Here is a 24,867-nt window from a genome sequence, read left to right as displayed (position 1 = left end):
AGATACTGCTAATACTTCAATCCATAAAGAAGGAAATGGTAAATTTTAGTTAGAGGTTAGTGAAAATAAGTATATAATTTTTTTGCCATGCAAGTTTATAGGCCCCCTGAGTTGGGAAGCCCAGGTTAAGAGCTTTCCTATAGAACAATGTCTCACACAGACTAAGTGTCTGCAGTTATCATCATCATTATCATCATCCCAGGCCAGGGGACTCCCAGGACTTTGGAATCAGGCAGAATCAGTTCCACTTGTTTGAGATTAACATACACATTGTTATGTATAAAGTAGATAACCAGCGAGGACCTACTATATAGCACAGGGAACTATACTCAATATATATTTTTTTAATTTATTTATTTTTATTTATTTATGGCTGTGTTGGGTCTTCGTTTCTGTGCGAGGGCTTTCTCTAGTTGTGGCAAGCGGGGGCCACTCTTCATCGTGGTGTGCGGGCCTCTCACTATCGCGGCCTCTCTTGTTGCAGAGCACAGGCTCCAGACGCGCAGGCTCAGTAATTGTGGCTCACGGGCCCAGTTGCTCCGTGGCATGTGGGATCCTCCCAGACCAGGGCTCAAACCCACGTCCCCTGCATTGGCAGGCAGATTCTCAACCACTGCGCCACCAGGGAAGCCCTATACTCAATATTTTGTACTAATCTATAAGGGAAAAGAATTTGAATATATATGCGAGAATATATATATATATTCTTGGACCTCCCTGGTGGTCCAGTGGTTAAGACGCTGTGCTTACACTGCAGGGGGCACGGGTTTGATCCCTGGTCGGGGAAGTTCCGCATGCCGTGTGGTGCAGCCAAAAAAAGAAAAAATATATATATATATAATATGTATTCTAATATTATATATATATGTATCACTGAATCACTTTGCTGTACACCTGAAACTAACACATTGTAAATTAACTACATCTCAATTTAAAAAAAAAATCAGTTCTGGGACTTCCCTGGTGGTCCAGTGGGTAAGACTCCGTGCTCCCAATTCAGGGGGACTGGGTTAGATCCCTGGTCGGGGAACTAGATTCCACACGCTGCAACTAAGAGTCTGCATGCTGCAACTAAGAAAGATCCCGCGTGCCTCAACTAAGACCCAGGGCAGCCAAAAAAAAAAAAAAAAAAAGTCAGTTCCACTTGCCATGTGACTGAGCCCACCCCTTACACCTCCCTGAACCTGTTTCTTCCTCTCTAAAAGCCGGGGGCTGGTGGGGATGTGACTAGACCTTAGCTCTGTGAGGATGTCTTTAAAATATTTTGAAATCTGTAACATGAGGTAGATATGAGTTATTATTGCTTTAATTCCGTGGGGAGGGGCCTGGGAGGCCTGCCCCCTTGGTGTCACCTAACTTGGAATCTCTACCAGTGCCCCAATACCTGGCCTCCAAAGCCTGTCATCATCTTGTCACCCAGAGACCTGAAGTCTGAATTTGGCCCACAGATGTCCATGTGGTGTGTGTGTTTTGTCATCATTTAACAATTTCACATACAAATTGTGTTCTCTGAAACTTGGCCAGCTCTGTTCACCCCATCCCACCTTCACACGTGGCATCAAACATGAGTACAGATCGTCGGCTGCTTCCTTTCAAGGGGACTCCAGCTCACCAGGTCCCCACAGGACTTGCTCCCTCATTTGTGAACCAGTAGGCTCCCAATCTGCAACTTGGCCCTCACCTCTCTGGCTTTGGCCTTGGCCTCATGTCCTCATACGCTGCACTGTGTGTATCCCTTTAACACTCCTCGGTGCTTTCCCCTTTAATGTTTTTGCCTCTTCTTACACTGGCCTCCCTGTGGCACTCTGGGGAAACCCAATAAACACAGACCTATCTCCACCATCCTGATTTCATCAAACGCCTACCCTGAGCTGGCACAAGATAGAGGGGAGAAGCCAGCCAGCCTCTGCCCTCCCTGAACTCACAATTCTGTAGGGGAGAAACCAACAAGAACTCACCACGTGTACTCAGATACTCCCTGTAAAGGACTGGGGTCCTAACAACCACACCAGTGCCTTTACTCTGGGCCCCCAACACGTGGCAGGGCTAGGCAGTTAGGGGCACAGTAAATGGCAGCTTCTATTTTGAAGGTAGTTTTATGAGTTTATGAAAGGTCTTTGGATCTATCTGCTGTAAAAATTTCAGCGATAACAGTAGGTCATTAAGTGGAAGGAGGACGTGCCCTTTCCCCAGCATGTCCCCATCCTGTTGCCCAGGTTGGGCCACTGTTAAGTTTTCTGGGTGTTCTTCCATTCTCTCTATATGCAGATACTCTACATGCTATTCTGGAAATATGCTTGTCCCCCCACATTTTTATGAGTTAATCAATACCAAATGAAATCATACGAATAATGCCCAGCACAGTCAGCTACTATTTTTTCTTTTTGGCCACGCCACGTGGCTTGCAGGATCCAGGTATTGAACCCAAGCCATGGCAGTGAAAGCCTGGAATCCTAACCACTAGGCCACCAGGGAACTCCCAGTCAGTTACTATTTTTTAGCACATCTCAGACAGCTTTCTTAAGATGCAGATCTTTTATTATTGTCCCCAAGCTGAGGTAGGGAAGTCCCTACAGGAACTCCATCTTGGGGAAAGGGGTGGAATGTGCCTTCCCCCAAGGTAGGTGTGGTTGATCCAACAGAAACCAAGTGAAAAAGGCCTATTCCTGTTTGGAGGGGGTGCTAATAAGGCACCCAACCCCTCCTTTGCTGAGAGCTGACTGGTGACATCCAATCATCTGAGGTAGGGTTAGGGCCACGACCAGGGCTGGGAGGCCCTCCCATACCTGGTCCAGGCCTGAGACTTCTCAACACTGCCAGGCCTCTCCTGCCTACCCGGCCTGGACTCCCTGGTGGGTGGGGGAGGTGCTGCTCAGGCCTGATGCTGATCTCTCCTGACAGCTGCTCCTAAGGCTAGCAGGGCGGGCAGGCGGGGGAAGGGACAGATTTAAAGGTCTAGCTGCCCCGCCCCCTGCCAGACCTGGGAAGGCAGACGCTGGTGAGCATCCTCTCTGTCCGGATTTCCGCTTCTTGGTACCATGAACGCCACTGGTCCTCATTCCCGCTTCCATCCCACAGGACATCAGGAAGACTAGCAGCACCCACCATGCGATTTCGACGCCTGACACCTGGCTACTTCCGAGTGCTACAGGTAAGCACCCCAAATGGTGGCTTCTGGGACCGACCCCTTCCTCCCCCTACCACGGCTGGGATGATACCCAGCAGCCAGGCTGTCACGTTCCCTGCCGCCTGAGCAGCCAGGGCCCACATAGGCAGTGAAGCGAGAGGGATTGGGGTGGAATCTCCCTGGGGCAGCAATGGTATCCATATCTCCTTCCCTCAGCTGTAGCTTCTCAGCCCCTTTCTACCCCCCACCTTCCCAGAAGTCTCAGCTGACCCCTCAGGTGGACCCTCTGTGCACCTCCAGATGCAGATAGCCGGGGAGCTGAAGGCAGAGCCCCGGAGTCCGCTGGTGGGGATCGTGGCTGCACTGCTGGCTATCCTCGGGCTGGGCGGCTCCTGCTATGCTGTCTGGAAGATGGTGGGGCAGCGGCGGCCGCCACAGGCTCCATGATGAAGTGGGCAGCCTCTCACCTGGGCCCTGGGGGGTTAGGTGACTCGCGGGGGCTACAATCTCAGGAGCCTACTTCTTTTCTGGTGGGGGGGGGTCACTCCCTGCCCTCATTGGAAGCAAGATAGTATAAACCTGATCCTACCCATCCCCCCCCACACACCTGGGCTGCAATGGGGGGCTTCAGCTCAGATGCCAGGACCCCTGAGGGAAGGAAAGGATGCAGGTTCTAAAGCTGAATCAAGTAGGGAGTAAACACCGTGGGCCCTGTACACAGGAGTAAAGAGAAACCCTTACAGGGCTTGAATTTGGAGGAGTGGCCTGGAGGTTAGCGAGTCAGAGGCAAGCCCTCTTTATCCAGTTCTTTTATTGGGAGGGAGGGCACCCGGAAGAGGCCATCTACTTCCCAAACCAAAAGAGACTGGCAAAGTCTCTCCCAGCCTGGCCCTTGCACCACTGTCCATGGGCAGCTCCTCTGCCTTGCATCCTCAGGCCATGTCAGGTAGACGTGTCCATCTCAGGGACCGCGGTGGATACTTCTGTGGGCACTGCCAGCCTTTGGGGAGGAACATAGGAACCCATACCCGCTGCCCTCTCTGCTTCTTCCTGACTGTAGGGCTCCACACTCAGCTGCTTCAGCCTGGGAAAAAGAATAGGAGTTGAGAGCTGACCAGATGCAAGCCCTGTCTGCCCGGCACACATCCATCAATCCTCTCCTTACTCCTTCATACCTTTTTTTGTGGTCTTTGGATCGGAAGTGCGTCTTCAGGTTGGCAGAATCGATGAAGTACCTCCTGTAGGGATGGGGGGTAAGGAGGATAGTTAGAAGGTGATGCCTCTCAGGTACGCCTATTTCCCTGACCCTAGCTCATTCCCTGATGCTAGGCTCCGGGCTTGAAGGGATGGGAGGCCGGCAGACCCACACTGGTCCCAGGAGAAGAGACCCTGCGCGTCCCGGGACCCGGATCTCACACCCCCGGCCCGTACCGCGGACCCTTCTCCTCCTCAGGCTGGGCCCGGCCGGAACTCACGCGCAGGCCAGACAGCGATGCAGGCCGCCCCCTGGCAGGTCGGGATCGGGTTCCGCGGCTGGGTCTGGCCGGGGCCGTGCGGCAACCTGGGGCCGCAAATCGCGGTGAATCTCATCCAGGTCCGGCTGCCGCCTCTTCGCCTTCATCTGGCGGGCCAGGGAGTGCGCTCGGTGCGCGCCCGTCCGGCGGGAGCGACCCATGTTGGGTGACAGCAGGACTAGGGGTCCCAGAGCCGAGTTGGGAGAACACGTGTGGGCGCTTCCGGACTGCTCAATGACGCCTTGTGACGCCCTGGGAATGATCAGGCTCTGCCAGACCGCCTCTGATGACGTCACTTGCACGGGCCGCGCCTCGAGCGCCCCCAGGCGGCCGTCGACGTCAGTGACGGAGCTCGGGGCCGGGCCCCACGAAGCGTCCTCTTCCGTCGCTGGAGAGGCAGGGTGGTGTGTGCCCTGGGGGGATGCCGGCCCGTCCGCTGCCCTGCCTGCCCCGCAGCACCGTCCTCTGGCCTTACCACCCCTTCCTGGTTCCCAGATCTTAGACTCCGCGTTGCGGGTTGGGGGGTGGGGGATGCTGCATCATTGGGAGGAACTGAAAAATGTCTGTGATGTTAATAAATTAATAAGTGAATGAGAGTGAGTAAGTTTGGGATCCTGGCCTCCACAGAAATACCTCTAGTCCCTGAGAAAGCCCTCGCCACTTCTCACTCCTCCCCAGTTATTCCTCCCCAGAGATCACAGTGCTTAGGCGTACTGTCAGACTCAAGAGGGGTCAGCTCCTCTCACAAGAAAAGGAGATGCTCACAGAAGGACCTCCCGTCTTTGAGCCCCTTCTCTGAGCCCTGGACTCCCAGGCATGGGCTGGCATCAAAGGGAGAGATACAGCCCAGGTGTTGTGTGCTCAGAGTGGGGAGAGGGCAAGAGAGCCTTTCCCCATGCACCAGAGCCTGGTGCCTTCCAGGCTGACCAGAGGAACTCAGCAATAATTCAGGGGCTCTGGTTCTTTGGAATCTGTTGCCAGGAAACAGGGAGACCAGCACGTGCATCCCTGGGGAGAGGAATCAGTTTCCAGCCCAGACAAAGCAGTGAAATGTAAGCCCAGGGCACCGACTGGGAGCCTTGGGACCTTCCCACTCCAGTTCACAGAGGCTGAGTGCAGACATAGGGCAGAGCCCTGTTGAGGGCACAGCTGGTATGGCTACAGTCACAGGGGAGCCACTGTGGGTCCTGAGCCCAAGGACTTTGTAAATGGAATTTGTGAATGAAAGAGGATATTTCTGGAGCCATTTCAAATGATCAAATTCAAGAACTCTTAGGCCCAGGAAGGAGGCTTCTGTGGAGGGAGTCTTCATTATGTCTTCATTATTCTTGGCGAATATGGGTCAAGACGAGGGGCTGAAGTGGCAGAAGCTGGCTCTCACCACAGACTCCTTTGGATCGGGTTCACCTGCTGGGCACTGTGCCATCTGGGGAGGCTGGTGCATCTTTAATGAGGTCACCTGATCCCTGGGACAGGCTCTCAGCCTCACCAAGTTCCTGGAGCCAGACACACTGGGTGCTTCCCGTGCCTGGGTGCCAGGCCCATTTCCCCTGCAGCCATGAACCAAGCCTTCTGGAAAACCTACAAGTCCAAAGTGCTACAGACCCTGAGTGGGGAATCTGAGGAGGACCTGGCAGAGGAGGTGGGTAATATCCTGCTTGCTGGATGGGGCATGGGCAGAGGGGCAGCAGGAGTGAAAGATACTAAGAAGGGCAAGGGACTGGCTATGAGAGAGAGAGAAAGAGATTTGTGCAGAAGCAACTGGCAATTCATGGATGACCAATGGCACGGTGCAGTGTCAGAAAGTCAGGACGTTCCAGAAAACGAAGGAAGAAAAGAAGACTTGGGGGGCACTGGAGGAGTGGTCACGGTCTCCAAAGATCTCAAGGGCTGCCACACAGAAGGGATCCTTTTAGGACCCATGTGTAGTACCTACACAGATACACTCAGCTTGACACAACTTTCTAATGGGCAGAGCTGAGCAAAAGCAGGATGACTCACCTTGAGAGGAAGCAAGCCCCCGGGAAGTAGGGGAAGTGGCACTTGTACACTGAGGGTTACTGTAGCAGCATCAGAACAGAGCCATACTTGGACCATGTTTGTTCTGACATTTAAAAATAAAAATTGAAAAGGCTCCAAAACAGTCTTATCTCTGGAGGCTGTGATAAATGGCAATTGCACAAATAGATATGGCAGAGGCAGGAACTAGTGCTGGGGTGTGTGTATGTCAGTGTGAACACGTGTATGTCTACACAGGTTGGTGTCTAGGGCTGGCCCTGTGTAGAAGTATCTGTGGGTCAGTATTGGGATTGGCGTCCATGTGGAATCCCCAGTTAAGGTGTGTGTGCAGGTGTGAACTGGTTACAGGTATTTTCAGGTGTGTTTTTTGGGGGCAGAAGTCTACAGAGGCATGCAGGCATTCGCAGGTACTATGTTTGTATGGCGTGTGTGTTTGGGTGTGTGTGAACATCTGTGTCTTGGTGTCTGTGGATGGGTGGAGAGGTTTTGTGTGCTGTGAGTGGGCCTCCATGCAGCTGTCTTCAGTTGTGGAAGTGCACAGGTGTGAATGGTATAATTGTGTAAGTGTCCTTGTGTAGGTGCCTCACAGCACATATATCTGTGTACATACAGGTGAAGAGCTGTAGCCATGTGGAGACACGCTCCTGTACAGGTGTGTGTCTACATTGGCGTGCAAGCCCTTGTCCACATGTTTTGCAGTGTGTATGCATGTGTCTGTGGGTGGGCAGGTATGTGAGCTCAAAGGTGTCTGCAGGGATTGACTGTACAGCAAATGTGTGTGACAGGTAGCTTTGCGTAGAGGTACAGCTGCGTGTATTTTTGGAGGGTGTCAGGGGCCTAGGTGTGCGTCTTGTTCCTTGGGGTTTGGAGTGCCAAGTCTATGTGTACCAGGCTAGCAGTGGGGGAGGGAGGTCGTATTCCTCTGGGACCTCTCTCATGCTGGGTAGGGGTCTTGTGTCCCAGAAGGAGAACCCAGCGTTAGTGGAATCTGAGGCGGCAGAACCAGCTGAAGAGGCCTTCAATCCCATGTCACAGCTGGCCCGCCGGGTGAGTTCTCCCGTCTTCCACCCCAACCCTGGGGAGCCTGGCAGAAGCTGCTGTGGAGTCCTGGGAGGTGGTGCTGGGGGCCCTCCTTGACTCCCAGCCCCTCTCTCCCAGGTTCAGGGGGTTGGGGCGAAAGGCTGGCTGACAATGTCGTCTCTGTTTAACAAAGAAGACGAGGACAAGCTGCTGCCACCAGAGCCCTGTGCTGACCAGTACGTGTGTGTGTGTGTTGAGGGGGTCTGGGATGGGCCTGGGGATCCCCTTCTTCTATGTCCTTTCCTTCTGGTTTGTTTGTCTTTCTGACTACAGAGGACTGGGGAGGGCCAGCCCCTGGCTGCTTCTGTTTCTTTCAGCAGGAAAGAGGCCCAATCAGCATATCTGGGAGATTAGGTTAGATCTCAGGAGGAATTTACCAGCTGTTGGGATTGAGATGCTAAAAGGTATTATGGGCTCTCTCTCCCCATCCATGTGGGAGGGGTCATCTCCCTAGAATAAGGGAACCCAGGAGAGAAGTTTTAGGTGTTTGGAACAGAGAGTGGTTCAGATCAGTGGTTCCCAAGTATTGGTCTAAACCCTCATCCTCCCAGGGAACTTGAGACAAACACAAATTCCCAGACCCTCCCTCAAAGATTTTGATTCAGCTGTTGGCTGAGGCCTGGTATCTATATTTTCAGCGAGCTCCCTGAAGACTGGAGGACAATAGTTTAGGAACCACTGTCTTAGCAGGTCTTTGATGCTGGGGGCGTAGAGGGTCATACCCGGGGCCTTGTCTTCCTCCTAGCTCTATTCTGGCACACACTCCATCTCTGCCCTTTCCTCCAGCCCAGTCACATTTCCCTTTTGGCATTCCCCTATTCCTTTCTTCCCCAGGGTCCCCCTGACCCACCCATCTCTCCTGCCCCAGGGTTCCTTTTCTCCCTCCCGCATCCCCTCTCCCTACCTCAAGCCTCATCACTGCTCCTTGATTGCCCTTCCCCCCACAACTACTTGCTACCTCCATAGTCCCCCTCTCCCCTAAGCCTTTGATCTAGGCCTTTCTCCTTCCCTCGGGGTCGCTCCACCCATCCTTCTCCCCAGCGTCGCTCATTTTTCTGGACCCTCTTTTCCTCCATCCCAGAGCCAGACCCCTGTCCCCGCCCCGTCTCTTTCCCCAGGGCTCTGCCCTCGTGTTCCTGAACGACCGCCCCCAGAATCTGACCCCGCCCCCTCCCCGGATCTAACGTTCCCATTCGGGTCCCACAGTCTCTTCGAATCCTTCCGCCCGTCCCTCTCTCAGGGCTCGTCCTCCTCCACCTTCCCAGACCCCGCGCCTCTGGCTCCCCTCCTCTGGCCTCGCCCCTCTCCTCTACCCTAAACCCCTGACCCCAGCTCTCTCCCCAGGGATCCTGATCCCGGTCCCCTCTTCCCAGACCCCTCACCTAATCCCCTGACCCTGTCCCACCCCAGGCCCCTTTCCCAGTGCCTCTGAGCCCTCCCCTTGCCTCCAGGCCCTGCCCCCAGTCTCCCGGGCCCCTCCAGCCCCTGACCTCACCCGGGCCCCACTGGCCCCACTACTGGTCCCTTGACCCCGCCTCCTGTCCTTTGTCCTCTCCGGGGCCTCTCGGCCAGCCCCTGACCCCGCCTCTCTCCTGCAGCCCGCTGGCGGCGCAGCCCTCCTCTCAGGCGGCGGCGGCAGCGGCGGCGGAGACGCGCGGGCCCGGGTTCTGGGACGCGTTCGCCAGCAGGTGGCAGCAGCAGCAGCAGGCGGCGGCAGCGTCCATGCTGCGCGGCGCGGAAGCCACCCCGGATCAGGACCCTGAAGCCGGGGACGAGGCCACCGAGCGCCCCGAGCCGCGGGAAGCCGATCCCGCAGCCGGTTTCAAGTGGGGCTTCCTCACCCACAAACTGGCCGAGATGAGGGTGAAAGCTGCGCCCAAGGGCGACTAGTCTGCCGGCCTAACTGGGCGACCGCTCCTCCCCTCCCGCGATAAAAAATACCCTGGCCCGGCACCCCGTGTGACCGCGTGCTTTTGTCTGTACGGCGGGGAAGGCTGCTTTTGGGTGGGCGACCTCAGGGCGGGGTCCAGCTGGAGTGGTCCTCGCCTTCTCCCCCCACAAACATACAAGGAGAAAATGACCAGAGACCTCCCAGGTATCAGGATAGATTGTGTTCGATTTAGGGTACAACTTTCCAGGAATCTGGGGAACCCTAAAGGACAAGTCCCGCCGCCCTGTCCAGCCCCTTTTAGTTCGGCAAACGTTCCTTGTGGCCTTGCTACGTGGGCTGTCCCTGTACTAGGGGAAGGTCAGTGACTAACAAGAGAACCCAGACTACCAGCGGGTCCCACACAAGGTGATAAGTTGAAGCACAAAAATAAGGCTGTAGTTGGGAGCTCAGAGGAGATGAGCCCGGCTGGGAAATTCAGGAGTTCCTGAGAGAGAATGCATATATGTAATCTTAGAAGGATGAGTGGAGAGAAAGGGGAAGGTAACCCAGGCAAAGGAAGGAGGCCGTGAACAAAGACTTACAGGTGTGAACGTGTGAGGAAAACAGGTGACCTTGTCTTTGAGGGAAAGGAAGACAGTGACAAGATGTGAGGCTGCGGGTTGGCAAAGTCCTGGTTTGAAGAGTCCTTTATTGTCCTCGATTCTGGATCCTCCACATCTCAGACCTTCATATCTAGTAACCAAAACGGGTAGCAAAGCTCCAGGAATGGGAGCCTTCAGGGGCTGGTGAACCCCAGATTTCTGGAGCACACCCCTCCCCAAAACTCCCCAAACGCGCGATTCCCGGCTCCCAGCTCTAATTTGGACCCTCCTGGGGGGTCGGTGGCGGAGACGATCATAATAGTGTTAGTGCTAATTCGGTAGTGGTCATAGCGGCTTCGTTTATTGAGCACCTCCTACATGCCGGGAACTTTGCCAAGCGCTTTGTGACCATTTCAAATATACTTCGATCACCGAAGGGTGTGTCTGCGGTCCCGAGAGGCACAGTCAGACTGAAACCCACACTCCAAAACCCTCGCGCGTCTGCTCTGTAATCCAGCCTCTCGACTCCTTTAAATAACTTTTTGACTTTATTCAGCAGGTTCTCTGATCTCCCACCCCAGTCTTCACTCGCCCAGTCTTCACTAGCCTCCCGGCCTCCACAGGGGCCACGAGGTCGCCCCCTCCCCGTCCGCCGCCTGCGCCGGGAAGGGCCTTCGGGATCTTTTTGTCCCATCCTCCCAAGGTTCACGAGGGGAAACCGAGATCCAAAGGGAAGGGTTTGCCCAAAAGCACCCGGCGCGTTAGAGGCAGGGTGTCCCTGCCCGTGCCTGGGTCCAGCCCCGCGCTCACCCCTTGCCCTTCCCCGGACCCCGGACTCCACCAGAGCCTGCTCACGAGCGGCGGCGGTCACACCTCGGACTCGCGCGGCGGGCCGCGGGCGCGCTGGCAGCCGTACAGCCACTGGATGACGCGCGCGTTGCGCTCCACCACCGACACCTGGGGGCGCCCGTCCCGCGCCGAGCCCCCCGCTTCCGAGCCACCGCCCTCCGCACGGTCCCGGCGTTCTGTGCCGCCGTCGCTGGACGTCCAGTCGCTGGCGTCCCCAGAGCCGGGCGGCGGCGACGTTCCGGGCTGGGGGCTGGCGTCGGCACCCCAGCTCTGTGGAGAGAAGCGCTCGGCGCCCAGCACCTCTACCAGCGCGCGCTCCAGACCGCAGTAGTTGAAGAAGCGCTCCTTCTCCGACAGGGGCAGCGAGCACGTGGGGCACAATGCCCGCTTTCCCGCTGCTTCTGGGGCATCTTGGGGCGCGGCCCAACCCCCAGGAGCCGCGGGTCGCTCCGTTGAGCCTGGGCTGCTTGAAGCGACGTCTCGGGGGGCGCCCAGGAAGAGGCGACGCACCAGCCCCTGGCCTTTGGCGTTCTCTTTGTTCACTGAAGCCTTGCAGTCCCGCTTCTGGCGGTAGAAGATGAGGGAATCAGGCCTTGGCAGCCGCCTGCCACTGCCCCGGCGGGCGGGTCTGGGCGTCCTGGGCGATGGAGGGGGCCCCAGTTCGTTGCAGGGGTGCGGGGTGAGCGGCCCGGGACCCCCACGCAGAGCTGGCTCCTGGCGTCGCGCTATCACCTGGTGCGTCTTGACATACTTGGCTTTGTCGGCCTCCAGCCTCTCCACAGCGCTGGGGGTCCGTCCCCTGGATGGGGTGGAGGGAGAGGCCAGGAGCATCTTAGCAGAACTGGGCAGGACAGTGCCCCATAAGCCACTGGAGGTAGGCAGATAGTTGAGGAGCTGAGAGCAATTGGCTGGGGCCTCCTGGGACCTGTGGAGAAAGAGGAATGGTCAGGGGGAGAGTAGGAAATGTCCCTGCCCCTCTCCTGCAGGCATTCCTGGGAATAGGCTCAGCCAGCCACCCCCTCCCCCATCCAAGTCAGCCAGGTGCCATGCCCAGGGGGCAGAGGCTCAGGTATCCCTCCCACCCCCATCCCTCAAAGACAATGGGCAGGGGCTCCCTGGCCACCCAGAAACCTATGCCCCTTTGAGGGTGCCCCATTCTGGCCACAGGGCCATGCCAAGCAGGCATCAGCAAGCAGGACACTTGGAAAAGGAAATGGGGCTGGTCCCTGCCCAATTCCCGAAAGTAGCCTCAACCGGAAAAAATACCTCTTCCCAACCTAGCGACTTTGAGTCCAAGACAAGGAGGCTTCCCAGCCACATGCTGGCTCCAGCAGGACCCACCCATCCCGCCCCCAAACACAGAGGTCAGGGATATAACCACAGGGTAGGAGCCTCCAGTAATTGCAGTCAACTGCCCTGCCCAGGCCCGGCAGGGTCATCAGGGAAAGAGAGGGAGATGGTCACCAGGTCACTTCAGCCAGCTACCTGCCACCTGCTCTGTGCCCCTGCGAAGGGAATTCCACAATGCCCAACTGTATGCATCACCTTGTTTACCTCTGCATTTCCAGTTCATAGAAGAGAAAACTGGCCCAGAGAGGAGGAGGCTTGTTCAGGTCTTACTGAGAATTTGGACACAGGACTGGAACCCAGATCTCTTGCTTTGCAGTCCAGAACTAGTTCAAAATGAGTATCTCACTTGCCTATCAAAACTTTCCTCTATGTTTTGCTTCTATTCCTGCTGCTATAAAACCAAGCACTTTCTGCTAGAGATTGGCCCCTTATCTCACTAAAAATTTCCTTCCACTAATTCTTCCCAATAACCTGCACTCCCAGAAATCTGCCCTCGGGGTCCCTCATCCTAAAACCCCGTGACCCTTCTCATCTAGCTCCCTTCTGCTGGGGAAGGGGGGCCCGGAGGGGTTGTAAATCAAGAGCTGACAGTTCCCCTGGCAGTAACAGAATGGGCCACCCACACGGCTCAGTACACTCTACCCCATCCCTGTTTCCCTGCTCCCCCCATCCTCCATTCAGCTGAGAGGGACACATCAGTTCTGGGGGCTGAGGAGACCTCGGGTCTGCAGGCAACAAAGGAACAGAACTTGCCAGGGATGGGGGGAGGGGAGCCCTGGTAAGGGGCCTTGGGACAGAGACTCTGCCAACCCTACCCACCCCAGGGCAGCCTGTGTGTATACACACACACACACACACACACACACACACACACTTACATACACCCATCTAGGGTCTAGCAAGTCAGTCCATAGGTAGTTGGTGACTGGGAAACCAGACAGCAAGGAAAGCCTGGCAGTGCCCTCCTTCCTGCCTCCCAAGGACTAAACTTGGCAATAGGTCAGATTCCAAGGTCCCAGGAGGGCACTGTGCTTGTCTGACCTCAAGGGTACCCTCCCGTCCCCTCCTTCTCTTCCGAGCCCTGAGCAGGCGGCTATAAAAAGTTCCTAAACACAGGGACCAAAATAGTTTGCTGTCCACTGCCTCTTCCCTGCCTTCTGGGCTGCCTTGGTGCCCAACCACAGACATTCCACCCTAGAAGCCTGGCAGACATCCTTGTGCCCGCCATCCCTTTGCCCACCCTCTCCCAGTACTGGGGTTAGTGGTCCGAACTTTGCCCAAGCATTTGGCTTTGGATGCAGATGCAGGCTGGGGGACTGTGCTCACTGGCTTGGTGCCAGCCTCCTTGCCCTTGGGTCCCTGGGTGCCCTCCCACCCCAGCCCTGGGCTCAGGATGCACTCACCTCTGCATGGTGAGGCTGAATGCCAGGGTCCCCAGGCAGGTCCAGACTGAAGGCAGGAGGGACAGCAGGGACTGGAAGTAACTTTGGTGGCAGCCAAACCTCACTCTCCACAGGAAAAGCCAAGAGAGCCTCCACCCCCCCAGGTTAACTCTTGCCTTCCTGACCTGGAGCCTGGCCTCTGTTAACCCCTTCCTGGTCACAGTCTCAGTGCTGGAGAGGACCTTTGGACCACATCCAGCTCCTTTACTTTACAGATGGTCATACGGTCCCTGACAGGTTAAGTGATTTGCACAGAGGCACAGTGAGCTTGGGGCACAGCCAGCACCCCAAACAAGGTCTCCTGATTCCCAAGCTTCCTCCAGAGGCCTGGGGTGGGGACATGCGATTCACATGGGGTCAGCCCCCTCTGCTGGGCCTTGGCAGATCCTCCTCATTCAGATGAGAAGGCGCAGGGTTCTAGTTAACCAGCTTTTTCCCTCTGTAGCAGGTTTAGACCTGTCCTGGTCCAGGTGTGTGGATGGTGTCAAGCTTGCTCTCCCGAGGGGTGAGGCCAGGAATCTGCAACCTAAAGGCGGGGGCAGTGGTGCTGCAGATGTGCCGGGTGAGCCCCTCCCAGCAAGTCTTGGCATGAAGGTCACAAGAGAGCCCACTGGAGCTGCCTCTGCTCAAGGTTCTCTGATGGCAAATGGGATTGTCTGGGAAGAGGGTGATGAAGGGATGATTCTGGGGCCAAGCCTGGGTAAAGGACCTCCTTCCTTCTCTGCCCCCATTGGGAAATTCTAGAGCTAGCACAGTTTCTTATTTGACACCTCATGTCTCAAGGGGGAGCCCTGGCTCCACAATGCTGGTTCCAAGAGAGCCCCTCTTCTCTTCCCAGTGGGTAAACTCTGCAGTACCCAGAGCTCAAAGACCAATGTCCTTGCCAAGGGGTTCCTGCACCACCACCCCATGGCCACTTTTCACAAATCCCTTTCCCTTCCTTCTAGCACTTTTTAATGTTTGCAAAGCACATTCACACCTGTGCTCTCTGATCTCCTTTGTCCCTCCCAAGGACCCTAAACAGAGGACCCAGCAGGAGTGACCACCCCACTTTATGGGTAAGGAAACAGGATTAAAGGGGGGTACTTAATTCCAACCCCAAATCCACTCTTTCCACTGCACCCTCTGCCTGTCAAGTAAGGTAATAAGTCTGAAAACCAGAAGGCCCATCTTCTGGTAAGACATTTTTATTACCTAGTTAGAGGGAGTATTTTTTTTTGTTCATGATAGATAGTTCCATATAGTGTTGTTACAGCACTCTACAAAATGCTCTCATATACATTATCACAATTCATCCCCAGGACTATGTTTTGGAAGTAGGTTTGTTGCTTTCTCCATTTGACTGCTAAAGAGACTGAGGCTCAGATACGTGAAATGACTCACCCAAGCTCACACAATTAGGAAGAACAGCTAATTTTTATTGAGAGACTAATATATCCTAGGGCACTGTTCTGAGTACGTCACACAATGATTAACACATTTAATCTTCAAAACAACCCAATTATTTTCCTAATTTTATAGATGGAGGTTGCGGGTGCAGGCCAGTAGCCCTGAGATCTGGTCACGAAGGGGTTAAGCATGAGGCCGGGCAGGGCCCAGCTGGGATGCTGTCAATGGCAGGAAACCTGGCCTGTGAAGGAGGGGGAGGATGGGGCTGTTGTGTCTGACTCTTATACAACCCCCATCCCTTTGGTCTTAAAGGAGCATCCGGGTTGGGTGGCAGGGCAGGCAGGGGCCTCCTTCTCAGCTCCGGACAGATACTGGGCTACAGAAAGAGGGGGATTCAGAGTACAATGCGGGTGCTGCCCTGGGCTAGCCCCCAGTCTGATGAGGGTGACTAAAGGTGAGCCCACCTCCCCTCAGGAGGGCTCAGAGTAGGGAGACACAGCCCCAGCCCTGGGAGTCCCCAGTCAGAAGGGCCAGACACAGCCCTGCCCTCAGGAGTCTGGGGTGGGGATTGGTCAAAGAGCCCCGCTTTCAGGAGCTCCCAGTCTGAGGGGTGACGGTACCCTATTCCAGGATGTCAATAGACACATACTACCATCTTGGAGAGCAGAGTCATGGGGGCGAGGTTTGACTGGATTGGCTTTCAGCTGAGAGAGCCCTGACTGCCCTGAAAGAGGTGGGAGGTGGGGGAGATCATGGGAGATCCAGCTGCCTGCCCTGCCTGTCTCTTGGTCACACTTGACTTGAACCGGATCATCTGTCTTTCTGGTCATGGGTTCCCAGGGAGAGCCTTTAAGTGACTCCTTCTGGCCCTAGAGCCAGGACCTTTGTTGAGGGGGGAGGCCAAATCTGAGGGATGTTTCCTTCCTATTTCCAAGCTCATTCCCGGATCTCCTTGAGGATGAGGGTAGATGGGAATGGCTGAGTCAGAACTGGCTCCTTCCAGGAGAGGGTGGTGGGAGGATGGGGACACATCTCTGGTCAGTGTCGGGAATGATGAGGACAGGTCAAGAGACCTTTCAGTTCCAGCCTCAGGCCCCAGATCCACATTGTCACAGAGGAGAAATGTGTCACTTCCCTCACCAGCCAGCTACTGCCCCCTCACCACAGCCAACCACACCTCGGTGCCTCTGATTCTAATCCTGGTCCGTCAGTCACTGGATCTGTGGCCTCAGGCAAGAACTTAACCTCTCTGAGTTTCCTTCTGTGTAAAATGGGAGTAAGACCAGCTTTTGTGTGGCACAAAGAAGTGGTGCCTGAGAAAGCACCTGGTGCCTCAGGTGCTTGTAAATTTCAGGAGTCTTGGCTTCTCAGGTCTCGCCCTCCAGCACCTTCCCGACACCGATGGCCGAAGTCTTTTTTTCTAATCCCACAGTCTCACTCTCAGCCACATCAACAAGCCGTTTTGAACACTGCCCTGTGCAGCAGATGGGTCAGACCTGGCTTTTGCTCTCAGGGAGCTCACCCTGCTGCAGGGGTGGGGGGAACAGAAGTGTGAAGGACTGATCACAGCTCAAGTATGAGCAGCGCTGCTGTTACAAAGCTGAACAAAGCAGGGCACATGGGGGGCATCTGTTCTGCCCGGGCTGAGGTGGGAAGCTTTCAAAGAGGAGGGGGTATCAGATCTGGGTCTGGAGGGGATTTCTGATGGGGGTGGGATGGGAGGGAGGGGAGGCTGTAGAGGGCAGGGTCAGGGGGGCGTTGAGGGAGGGACGGTGAGAGCAACAGGCTAAGGGGACGGCAGGAGCCAGGGTCTCAGTGAGGGCAAGACGCTAGGGAAGGCGGCTGCTGAGAGAGAAGGGGGGCTGGTGCTCAAGAGGGCTTAGAGAGAAGATGAGGTGCAGGGAAGAGAGGGGTTTCTGTGAGGCGATGGGTGCAGGGAGGCGATGGGGACACCGAGCAAAGGCAGGCTCGGTGAGAGAAGGGGGCTTAGAGGAGAGGTGGGGCTTAGAGGAGAGGTGGGGCCTCAGGGCAGGGGACGGGGGTTCAGTGAGAGGAGGAGAGTTCAGAGAGAGGGAGGGGCTCAGGCTGGGGTCTGTAACGCCCCGGCACCACAGGAGGAGCCCCCCTCCGCCAGCCGTGGGTGAGCCCCGGAGAGATTAGAGCCGCTATCCCCTAATTCCGGGCTTTCCGTTTCGGAAGGAATCTCGGCCACAACAATAGCCTGGCTCCCGCGCCCTCTCCCTCCGAGGGGTGTGGCTTCTGGGCAGAGCCGGCGCCGCCTGCTGCCCGGTACTCGCCGCGGGGGCGGCCGAAGAGGGGAGGAGGGTGTCGTTCAACATTTTCCCCCCGGAACACCTACAAGATGCTAACGAACAACGGAAATAAAACAGATAGGATTTCTGCTCTCAGGAGCTTACAACCTGGAGTTAGAACAAAACCAACTGCATTTACTGAGCTTTTACTCTGTGCTAGGCGCTCTGCTAAGTGCTTGACTCTCAGTTCCTCTCTTACTCCTCACAAAACCCTGTGTGAAGTGGTGAGTAAACAGAGGCAGAGAGAGGCAAAGTAACTCACCTAGGGTCACACAGCTTGCAGATGGTAGAGCTGGGACTCCAGAGCCGGCTCTTACCCACTGAACAGCACTGCCTGCCTCGATTCTACCCCTCAGGCGGGGCTCAAGCAAGTCTGCTCTCCCTGCCCGCTGGCCCTCCTGCCTTGCTTTTCTGTTGGCTGGGCAGGACTTCAAGTCTTCTGGACCCAAGCAAGGATTGGAAGGTCAGCCCCAAGTGCATTGTGCTCCAGGCCTTATCACCTACACTTGCATCATCCCGTCTTTATCAACAACATCTCCAGCATTCCACCTTCCACCACTGTCTTCACCAAGTGGCCTTAGATAGAGCACAAGGAACAAAAAGCATCCAGTCTACACTAAGGAAAGCAGAGGAACACGTGGGAGGGAATCAGGGGCTTCTCATAGAAAGCAATGGCAAGAAACCTATCCTCCTACCTTGACAAATACGCCTTCATAATGACACACTAAAAAATATGTTTTGATTTTTTTATACAGAGAAAGTCATCAAAGTACCAAAGATGATTGAATTTAATTATCATTGAGCATACATGGGTGTTTTGTTAGATGAGGGTCAGCAATGTTAGATGAGTGAAAACACAAAGATGTGAATAATCAATAAATTATTATATCTTCATTCCATAAAACCTATTTTTCTTGCTTTGATTTCAGCAAAATTACCAGTTGTGTTGCTATAATTAAATTTTCACATAATTTGTATTCTGCTGATAGTAATGTCTAATTAGACCACCTTCCCTTAGTCTGTTTTTTTTTTTTTCAGTTTTTTAAAATTTCAATTTGAGGAAACTTTGTTCTGCTGAGGTAGTAGCAGTTAGAATTGAAAATAAATTTTCAATACTTAATACTTAAATTTAGAGATGAATTATGAGTGTTACATAACATGTTCAAATATTTAAATGGTGTGTATATGATAAATTATCATCAGCACAGAACATATTACAATGTATTTTAATGGCATCATATAAATCCCTATATCTTATATCATGACTTTTACCATCTCATTAAGCAATGTCTAGATTCATAACAGTAAAGAATTGGCAAGAATACTTCTTCCATATTATGCTTCGCCTTCATTTACAAATTTAAGTGTAAAATGCATTGTTTAATGCTGCAGAATGTTCCTCAGCCATCATACGCTACTATTGCAAATACCATGCTACCCACTGGAACACGAAGTGAAGCAAGAAAATGGATGCTAGCACTTTCTGGGAAACAATACTCCCTTACGAACGCATCTACACATTAATGCTCTCTGAGAGGAAAGATTTGACCAGTTAATTAATCTGCATTTTCTCTTACCTAAGGGCTTTCCCCAGTCTCCCCCACACTCCAAACAGTGGCTGTCTGCAATTTCAGCAGCAGTGCAAACCTTCTGGCAGAGCGATGCAATCGTCCTTTGTTTGGAGGATGAGGCAAGAGGTGCGGAGAAGCGTCTGTTTCCCTGGGGCCGAAAAGTGTTAGGGCTGAGCAGATGTTGACGGTTCGAGTTTACACCGTGCAGCGCTGAGCACTGTGTCCTGAGTGGCAGATGCCCATGTGGTCCTTAATAAATGACTTTTGGGGTACTTTTTATATCAAGGGCCCTTTATGGGTGGGAGCCTCTCTGGTCACTTGTAAATGTAGCACTGAGCTATGGCCACGGAGGTGTTGTGTCACACTGAACATACCCGACGGTGAGGACCTACTCTTTTATATGTGAAGAGGGCAATTCCCAGAGAAAGTGGAGGTTGAGGACTGGGCAGACACCCCAAGAGGTGGGCATTATAACCACCGTCTGTCACACCACCATAGCATTATAACCAACACCTTAATATCACCACTGGATTATAAGTGCCACCTTCTCCAGGGCCGTTGTCAGGTTCCCCATCGTTCCTAGGACTGGGAACGTCTGCAGTTTTGACCTTTCAGCAATTACTCATCTTTCTCCTGGCACTCTTGCCCTGATCTTGGCCACTTTTCTCCCACTCTCAGTCCCTGTGCTCCCAGAGTGGGGTAACATGACTCAGTGGGGCACTTGACCTAAGTGTGGGTCAAAAAGCCTATCACATTTCTCTGGCTACAGTACGTCATTTAGAGCTGGACATGTAACTTGATTACAGCCGATGAGACTTTTGCTGCGACGACTGAGACAAAGCTTCCCTCTGTTCTCTGCTGTGCAAGAACCTGGGAAGACAGAGCCCTGAGAGGACAGCCTGCCCGAGGACAGAGTCAGCAGAGAACAGACAGTGAAAACCAACCTGGATGAGTGGAGCCTCCATATCTCATCACGTGTGAAGCAAACCTACACGTGGTCTTGACATTGGGTAAGCCAGTACATTTCTTTTTGGCTTAACCCTGTTGGGTTGATTTTTTAGTCACTTACAACCAAGATCAACCAGAAGGAAACACATCATTCTCTCCCAAACTAGGTCACCTTCATCACAGTGCCTGTAGCATTGAACACGTGCAGCCTTGGTTTGCCCACCATTCCAACCCATCTCCACGCTGATTTCTCAGGTATGCTGACCAGATATTTCCAGGTTTGTGGTAAAGCTGGCCTGGAAGAGCAGCAGAAGTTCCCATAAGGAGTCAGGAGACCAAAGTTATGGTCCTGACTTGGACATGAACTCACTTTTGGTCTGGAGCAAGTCACTTTCTCTCTCCACCCTCAGATTCTGATCTGTTAAAAGGAGGAAAGTGGATTAGACCAGTGGTTCCCCAAAGCTATTCCTTGGGTGGATTCCAGTTGGCTACATGAAGTTTACCTGGGATGATTTTTTTTGGCCGCGCTGGGAGACTTGCAGAACCTTAGTTCCCTGGCAGTGAAAGCTCTGAGTCCTAACCATTGGACCATCAGGGAATTCCCTGGGATGCTTATTAACAAGACAGATGCCAGGCCTCCAACCTTGGAGAATCTAACTGAGTAGAGCTGGGGTGGAGTCAAGGAGGAAAGACTACAACACTGGATCAGACGGATTTTATTGTTATGAGCGCCCTTACTAGAGATTCTAGATTTAATATGTTATCTTTTGCAGCTGAAAGTAGCTCTCATAGTTGGCTTGTTCGATTGACAGAACCTAGTACTCAACGTGACCTGTATTCTGTGAGGTGGAGATACCAGCATTCTCCTGGTGAATGTATGTGACGTCTAAAAAGATAGGAATGTTGGAGAAGGTTTAGCACATGAAATTGCATATACTCCCTATTCCCAACAAGTACATTCCCAAGAGGGCTCAGAGCATAATTCTTCACCTAGGTGTGGAGATAAGCATTAGTGACATCAGCATCAGTATCCTTGAAAAATTTTATGGTGGATGTCCTCTGTAGTTTGGATACTGAAGGAAGCGCTATTGAGATGGGCTCCCTGACTTCACTGGGGATGATGGGGTCCTAGAGGAGAAGAGGCCAAGCGGCTGAACTGCCCGAGGCAAGGCGGGGGCCTTGACTGTAACATGCGGCAAGATGAAGTAATAATCAGAATGTGTCCGCTTGCAGGGAATTTTTTTTTTTTTTTTTTTGGCAGCACCGCATAGCTTGCAGGATCTTTGTTCTCCAACCAGGGATCGAACCCAGGCTCCCAGCAGTGGAAGCGTGGAGTCCTAACCACTGGACCGCCAGGAAATTCCCTTGGCTTGCAGGGATCTTTGATCAGAGTGTCTCTAGGAATGAAATAGGTGAGCAACTTACTAAATATTATTGAGTTATGTAACAGAAAAACCTCCATGTCTTATGGGCAGAAGCCTAACTTAAACTGTTGTCACAAGGGAGCATCTCAACCTTTCATCTCAACCTTTCCACATCTAAGCCAGTTCACAGACCTGAAGTCCTGATTGAATAGGAGGCCAGGTCCCTTCAGGGAGGACCTTGTAGCAATGCCACAAGCATATGCTGTAAATCTTCCTCCAAGGAAGGGGGAAGGGGAAATTCAGACCTTTTAGGAAATACTAGACATTAGCTTTGAATTGATGCTAATCGCTGGGAACCCAAGTATCAATGTGTCCAAAGCTCAACTACTGATCTATCTCCTGTTCCCCCAGATCTCTCCCACTCCTGCCTTCCTCATCTCAGCTGATCCCTCTCTATCTCAGCATCCTTCCAATTGGAGTAATCTTGGACACATCTCTCTCTCTCACATTCCACGTTTCATCCATCAGCGCATCTGTTGGCTCCCTCTTCAGAAGACATCCAGATTTAATCACTTCTATCCTCCTCCACTCCTACCACCCTGGTCCAAGCCATCACTATCTCTTGCCTGGATTACTGCAATAGTCTCTAAGTCTCCCTTCTTCTAACCTCATCCCTAATAGTCTACTCTCAGCATAACAGCCTGATCAATCCTTTAAAAATATAAGTCAGGGCTTCCCTGGTGGCGCACTGGTTGAGAATCTGCCTGCCAATGCGGGTTCGAGCCCTGGTCTGGGAAGATCTCACATGCCGCGGAGCAACTAGGCCTGTGAGCCACAACTACTGACCCTGCGCGTCTGGAGCCTGTGCTCCGCAATAAGAGAGGCCGCGATAGTGAGAGGCCCGCGCACCGTGATGAAGAGTGGCCCCCGCTTGCTGCAACTAGAGAAAGCCCTCGCACAGAAACGAAGACCCAACACAGCCAAAAATAAATAAAATAAAATAAATATTAAAAGAAAAAATCAAGTTTGGCCACTCAATTATTTAAAAAAAATATATATATATATATATAAGTCAATCATGCCACTTCTCTGCTCAAATCCCAGAAAAGGCTCCCCGTTTTGCTTGAGGGAAAGCTAAAGTCTTCACTGGCTTGCAAGGCTTTACATGACCCGGCCCTGCTAGCTCTCTGACCCGATCTCCTACTATCCTCCCTCTCACCCTCTTTACCCCAGGTACTTTTCGCCTCCTGGCCTGTTCCTTGAACATGCCGACTATGTCCACCTTAAGGCCTTTGACCCTCCACCTGGAATGCCCTTCCTCTAGTTCTCGGCTTTGACTTCCTTAGGACTTTGTTAATATCTCACCCAGTGAGACCTACCCTGACCTTGTTTATTAAGTCAGCCAGCCCCTTTCTGCAGCATTCCCAATCCTTTTTACTCTGTTCTACTTTTTCTTTGCTTCTTCTTTATTTGTTTCAACTTATCACACTGTAACATACTAATTTACTTGTTTGTGCTCATAAATATCTCCCCGCCCCCAACTAGAATGTAAGTTCAATGAAGGCAAGGATCTCTGTTTGGTTCACTGATATATCCCAAGTGCCTGGAACAGTGCCTGGTGCCCAGTGGGTGCTCAATACATTTGTTTCATGAATGAATTTTTTTTTTTGAATTTTATTTTATTTATTTTTTTATACAGCAGGTCCTTATTAGTCATCAATTTTATACACATCAGTGTATACATGTCAATCCCAATCGCCCAATTCAGCACACCACCACCCCCACCACTTTCCCCCCTTGGTGTCCATACGTTTGTTCTCTGCATCTGTGTCTCAATTTCTGCCCTGAAAACCGGTTCATCTGTACCATTTTTCTAGGTTCCACATATATGTGTTAATATATGATATTTGTTTTTCTCTTTCTGACTTACTTCACTCTGTATGACAGTCTCTAGATCCATCCACGTCTCTACAAATGACCCAGTTTCGTTCCTTTTTATGGCTGAGTAATATTCCATTGTATTCATGAATGAATTTTGAAGAGACCCTGGAGGGACTGTGGATGGGCCCAGAGGGAGTCTCTTGAGAGGGTGGGTCTTGGGACCAGAGTGATAAAAATTTGGGGCCCCAGAAGGCCTTCCAAAACCATGCAGTTTCCCTTTCTGGCCAGTGAAACAAGAGGGGAAGTCTGCTGCAGTGTCCTAGGAAAGGGTTCCTTGTTCTCAAGGGGACACTGGAGGAAATAGCCCCTTTCCTTCTCTAGATGTGCTTCTTAGAACCATGTTATCATCTTGGGACCATGAGGACAGCAAGTTTAAGGAAAACGGTGTGTGGGTTGGTGGGGGAGGGGGAAGGAGGGGCGCGAGGTTAATCTGGGTCCTTCGCTCATAAGGCACCCTGAGGGAAGGGCTCGCTGCCCCCCTCTGTGGGCAGTGCAGTTAGCTGACCGCCTGTGGCTGTCACCTCTGCCTCAGCTGCTAAGAGTCCCTTTCCGCAAGGTCACATCCTCCTTGAGGCGGCCCACATCTAGTGACTGAAGGAGGTGAGAGTATAAAGTTCTGGCCCAAATGGGACACTGATGGGCAGTACTTGCTATTGGTTGAATCAAAGAACTTTATGGTGCTATGTCCCCATAAGGAAGAATGTAGGAATACAGTAACCAAGGGGTGAAGCAGGAGTGACCCCACTTACCTTTACTCTAATAAGCCCTTAGAGACCTCGTACTTCCTTGCCCGGCCACTCTGCGGCAAAGAGGGCACACTTTTGCCCAGAAATTTACATTGAATTATAAGCCAAGTCTGCCTCCTGGGTGCTTTGAGCTCCTTGTATCCAGGGGCCAGCAGTCAAGAAGTGGCGTCACTGTCATGGCAGGAGTGTTTAACCTGATTATAAACAGGCTGCTGTTACACCATGGGGACACCGAGGAATACGTGTGGATCCCAGGTGTTCTACTTGGCTGCTTCTTGGTACTCCCCAGCCCAGGTGTAACTGTAAATGGCCAGGTAAGGTAACCCTGACTTGAGAAAGGCATGATGACCAGGGGCTCAGGCACCCTGAGGATGAGGGTCTGGATCATGCCACCAAGTGAGCCACTGAGTGATGGCTGAGGGTGATAGCTGAATGTGGAATGGGTAGAGGAGGAGGGAGATGACCAGACCAGCTGCAGTGGTGGCGGCTGTGGTTCGTCCCAGTAACATTCCTCCCCAAGTTCCCTCGGGAAAAGGGCCAGTGGACTCCTGAAGGAGCTGCTCCTTGAATGTGTATGGGGAAGTGGATTTGAGTGTTCCAGGTGGTTTGTGGTAGACACCAACTTTCAAGAAAGGACTTGGTGCCCACCTGTGGTGAGTGCAGTCAGCCCACGACTTGCAGCTGAGCCCCTCACCCAAGGTTGCACTCTTCCCAGGGCAGCATGTATCTAGCGATGGGAGGAG

The 24,867-nt window shown here is 53.1% G+C and overlaps 3 protein-coding genes and 1 long non-coding RNA gene across 4 annotated transcripts in view; 2 read left to right on the top strand and 2 right to left on the bottom strand.

Moving 5' to 3' along the window:
• Positions 1-3,920: 3,920 nt before the first annotated feature.
• On the bottom strand, positions 3,921-4,989 carry ZNF593 (zinc finger protein 593). Its single transcript, XM_036866273.1, has 3 exons — positions 4,603-4,989; positions 4,303-4,365; positions 3,921-4,211 (listed from the first exon to the last, which is right to left on the bottom strand). The coding sequence occupies exons 1-3, from the start codon at positions 4,800-4,802 to the stop codon at positions 4,070-4,072; spliced, it is 405 nt and encodes a 134-aa protein (XP_036722168.1). The 5' UTR covers positions 4,803-4,989; the 3' UTR covers positions 3,921-4,069.
• Positions 4,990-6,199: 1,210 nt separating this feature from the next.
• On the top strand, positions 6,200-9,630 carry C1H1orf232 (chromosome 1 C1orf232 homolog). Its single transcript, XM_036844034.1, has 4 exons — positions 6,200-6,283; positions 7,624-7,707; positions 7,819-7,916; positions 9,339-9,630. Exons 1-4 carry the CDS (start codon positions 6,200-6,202, stop codon positions 9,628-9,630), a joined length of 558 nt encoding a protein of 185 aa, XP_036699929.1.
• A 669-nt stretch (positions 9,631-10,299) lies between these two features.
• On the bottom strand, positions 10,300-13,896 carry FAM110D (family with sequence similarity 110 member D). Its single transcript, XM_036862699.1, has 2 exons — positions 13,815-13,896; positions 10,300-11,986 (listed from the first exon to the last, which is right to left on the bottom strand). The coding sequence occupies exons 1-2, from the start codon at positions 13,820-13,822 to the stop codon at positions 11,080-11,082; spliced, it is 915 nt and encodes a 304-aa protein (XP_036718594.1). The 5' UTR covers positions 13,823-13,896; the 3' UTR covers positions 10,300-11,079.
• Positions 13,897-20,010: 6,114 nt separating this feature from the next.
• Positions 20,011-24,867, top strand: part of LOC118906528 — a 24,944-nt gene continuing 20,087 nt past the window's right edge. The window contains exons 1-2 of the long non-coding RNA XR_005022514.1: positions 20,011-20,135; positions 20,241-20,328. This is a non-coding gene — a long non-coding RNA (uncharacterized LOC118906528). The remainder of the gene's footprint in view (positions 20,136-20,240; positions 20,329-24,867) is intronic.

This window comes from Balaenoptera musculus, chromosome 1 (assembly GCF_009873245.2).
Source record: "Balaenoptera musculus isolate JJ_BM4_2016_0621 chromosome 1, mBalMus1.pri.v3, whole genome shotgun sequence".
NCBI lineage: Eukaryota > Metazoa > Chordata > Mammalia > Artiodactyla > Balaenopteridae > Balaenoptera > Balaenoptera musculus.
Note: the sequence above shows the minus strand (reverse complement) of the source record. Positions and strands in the feature narration are given on the sequence as shown.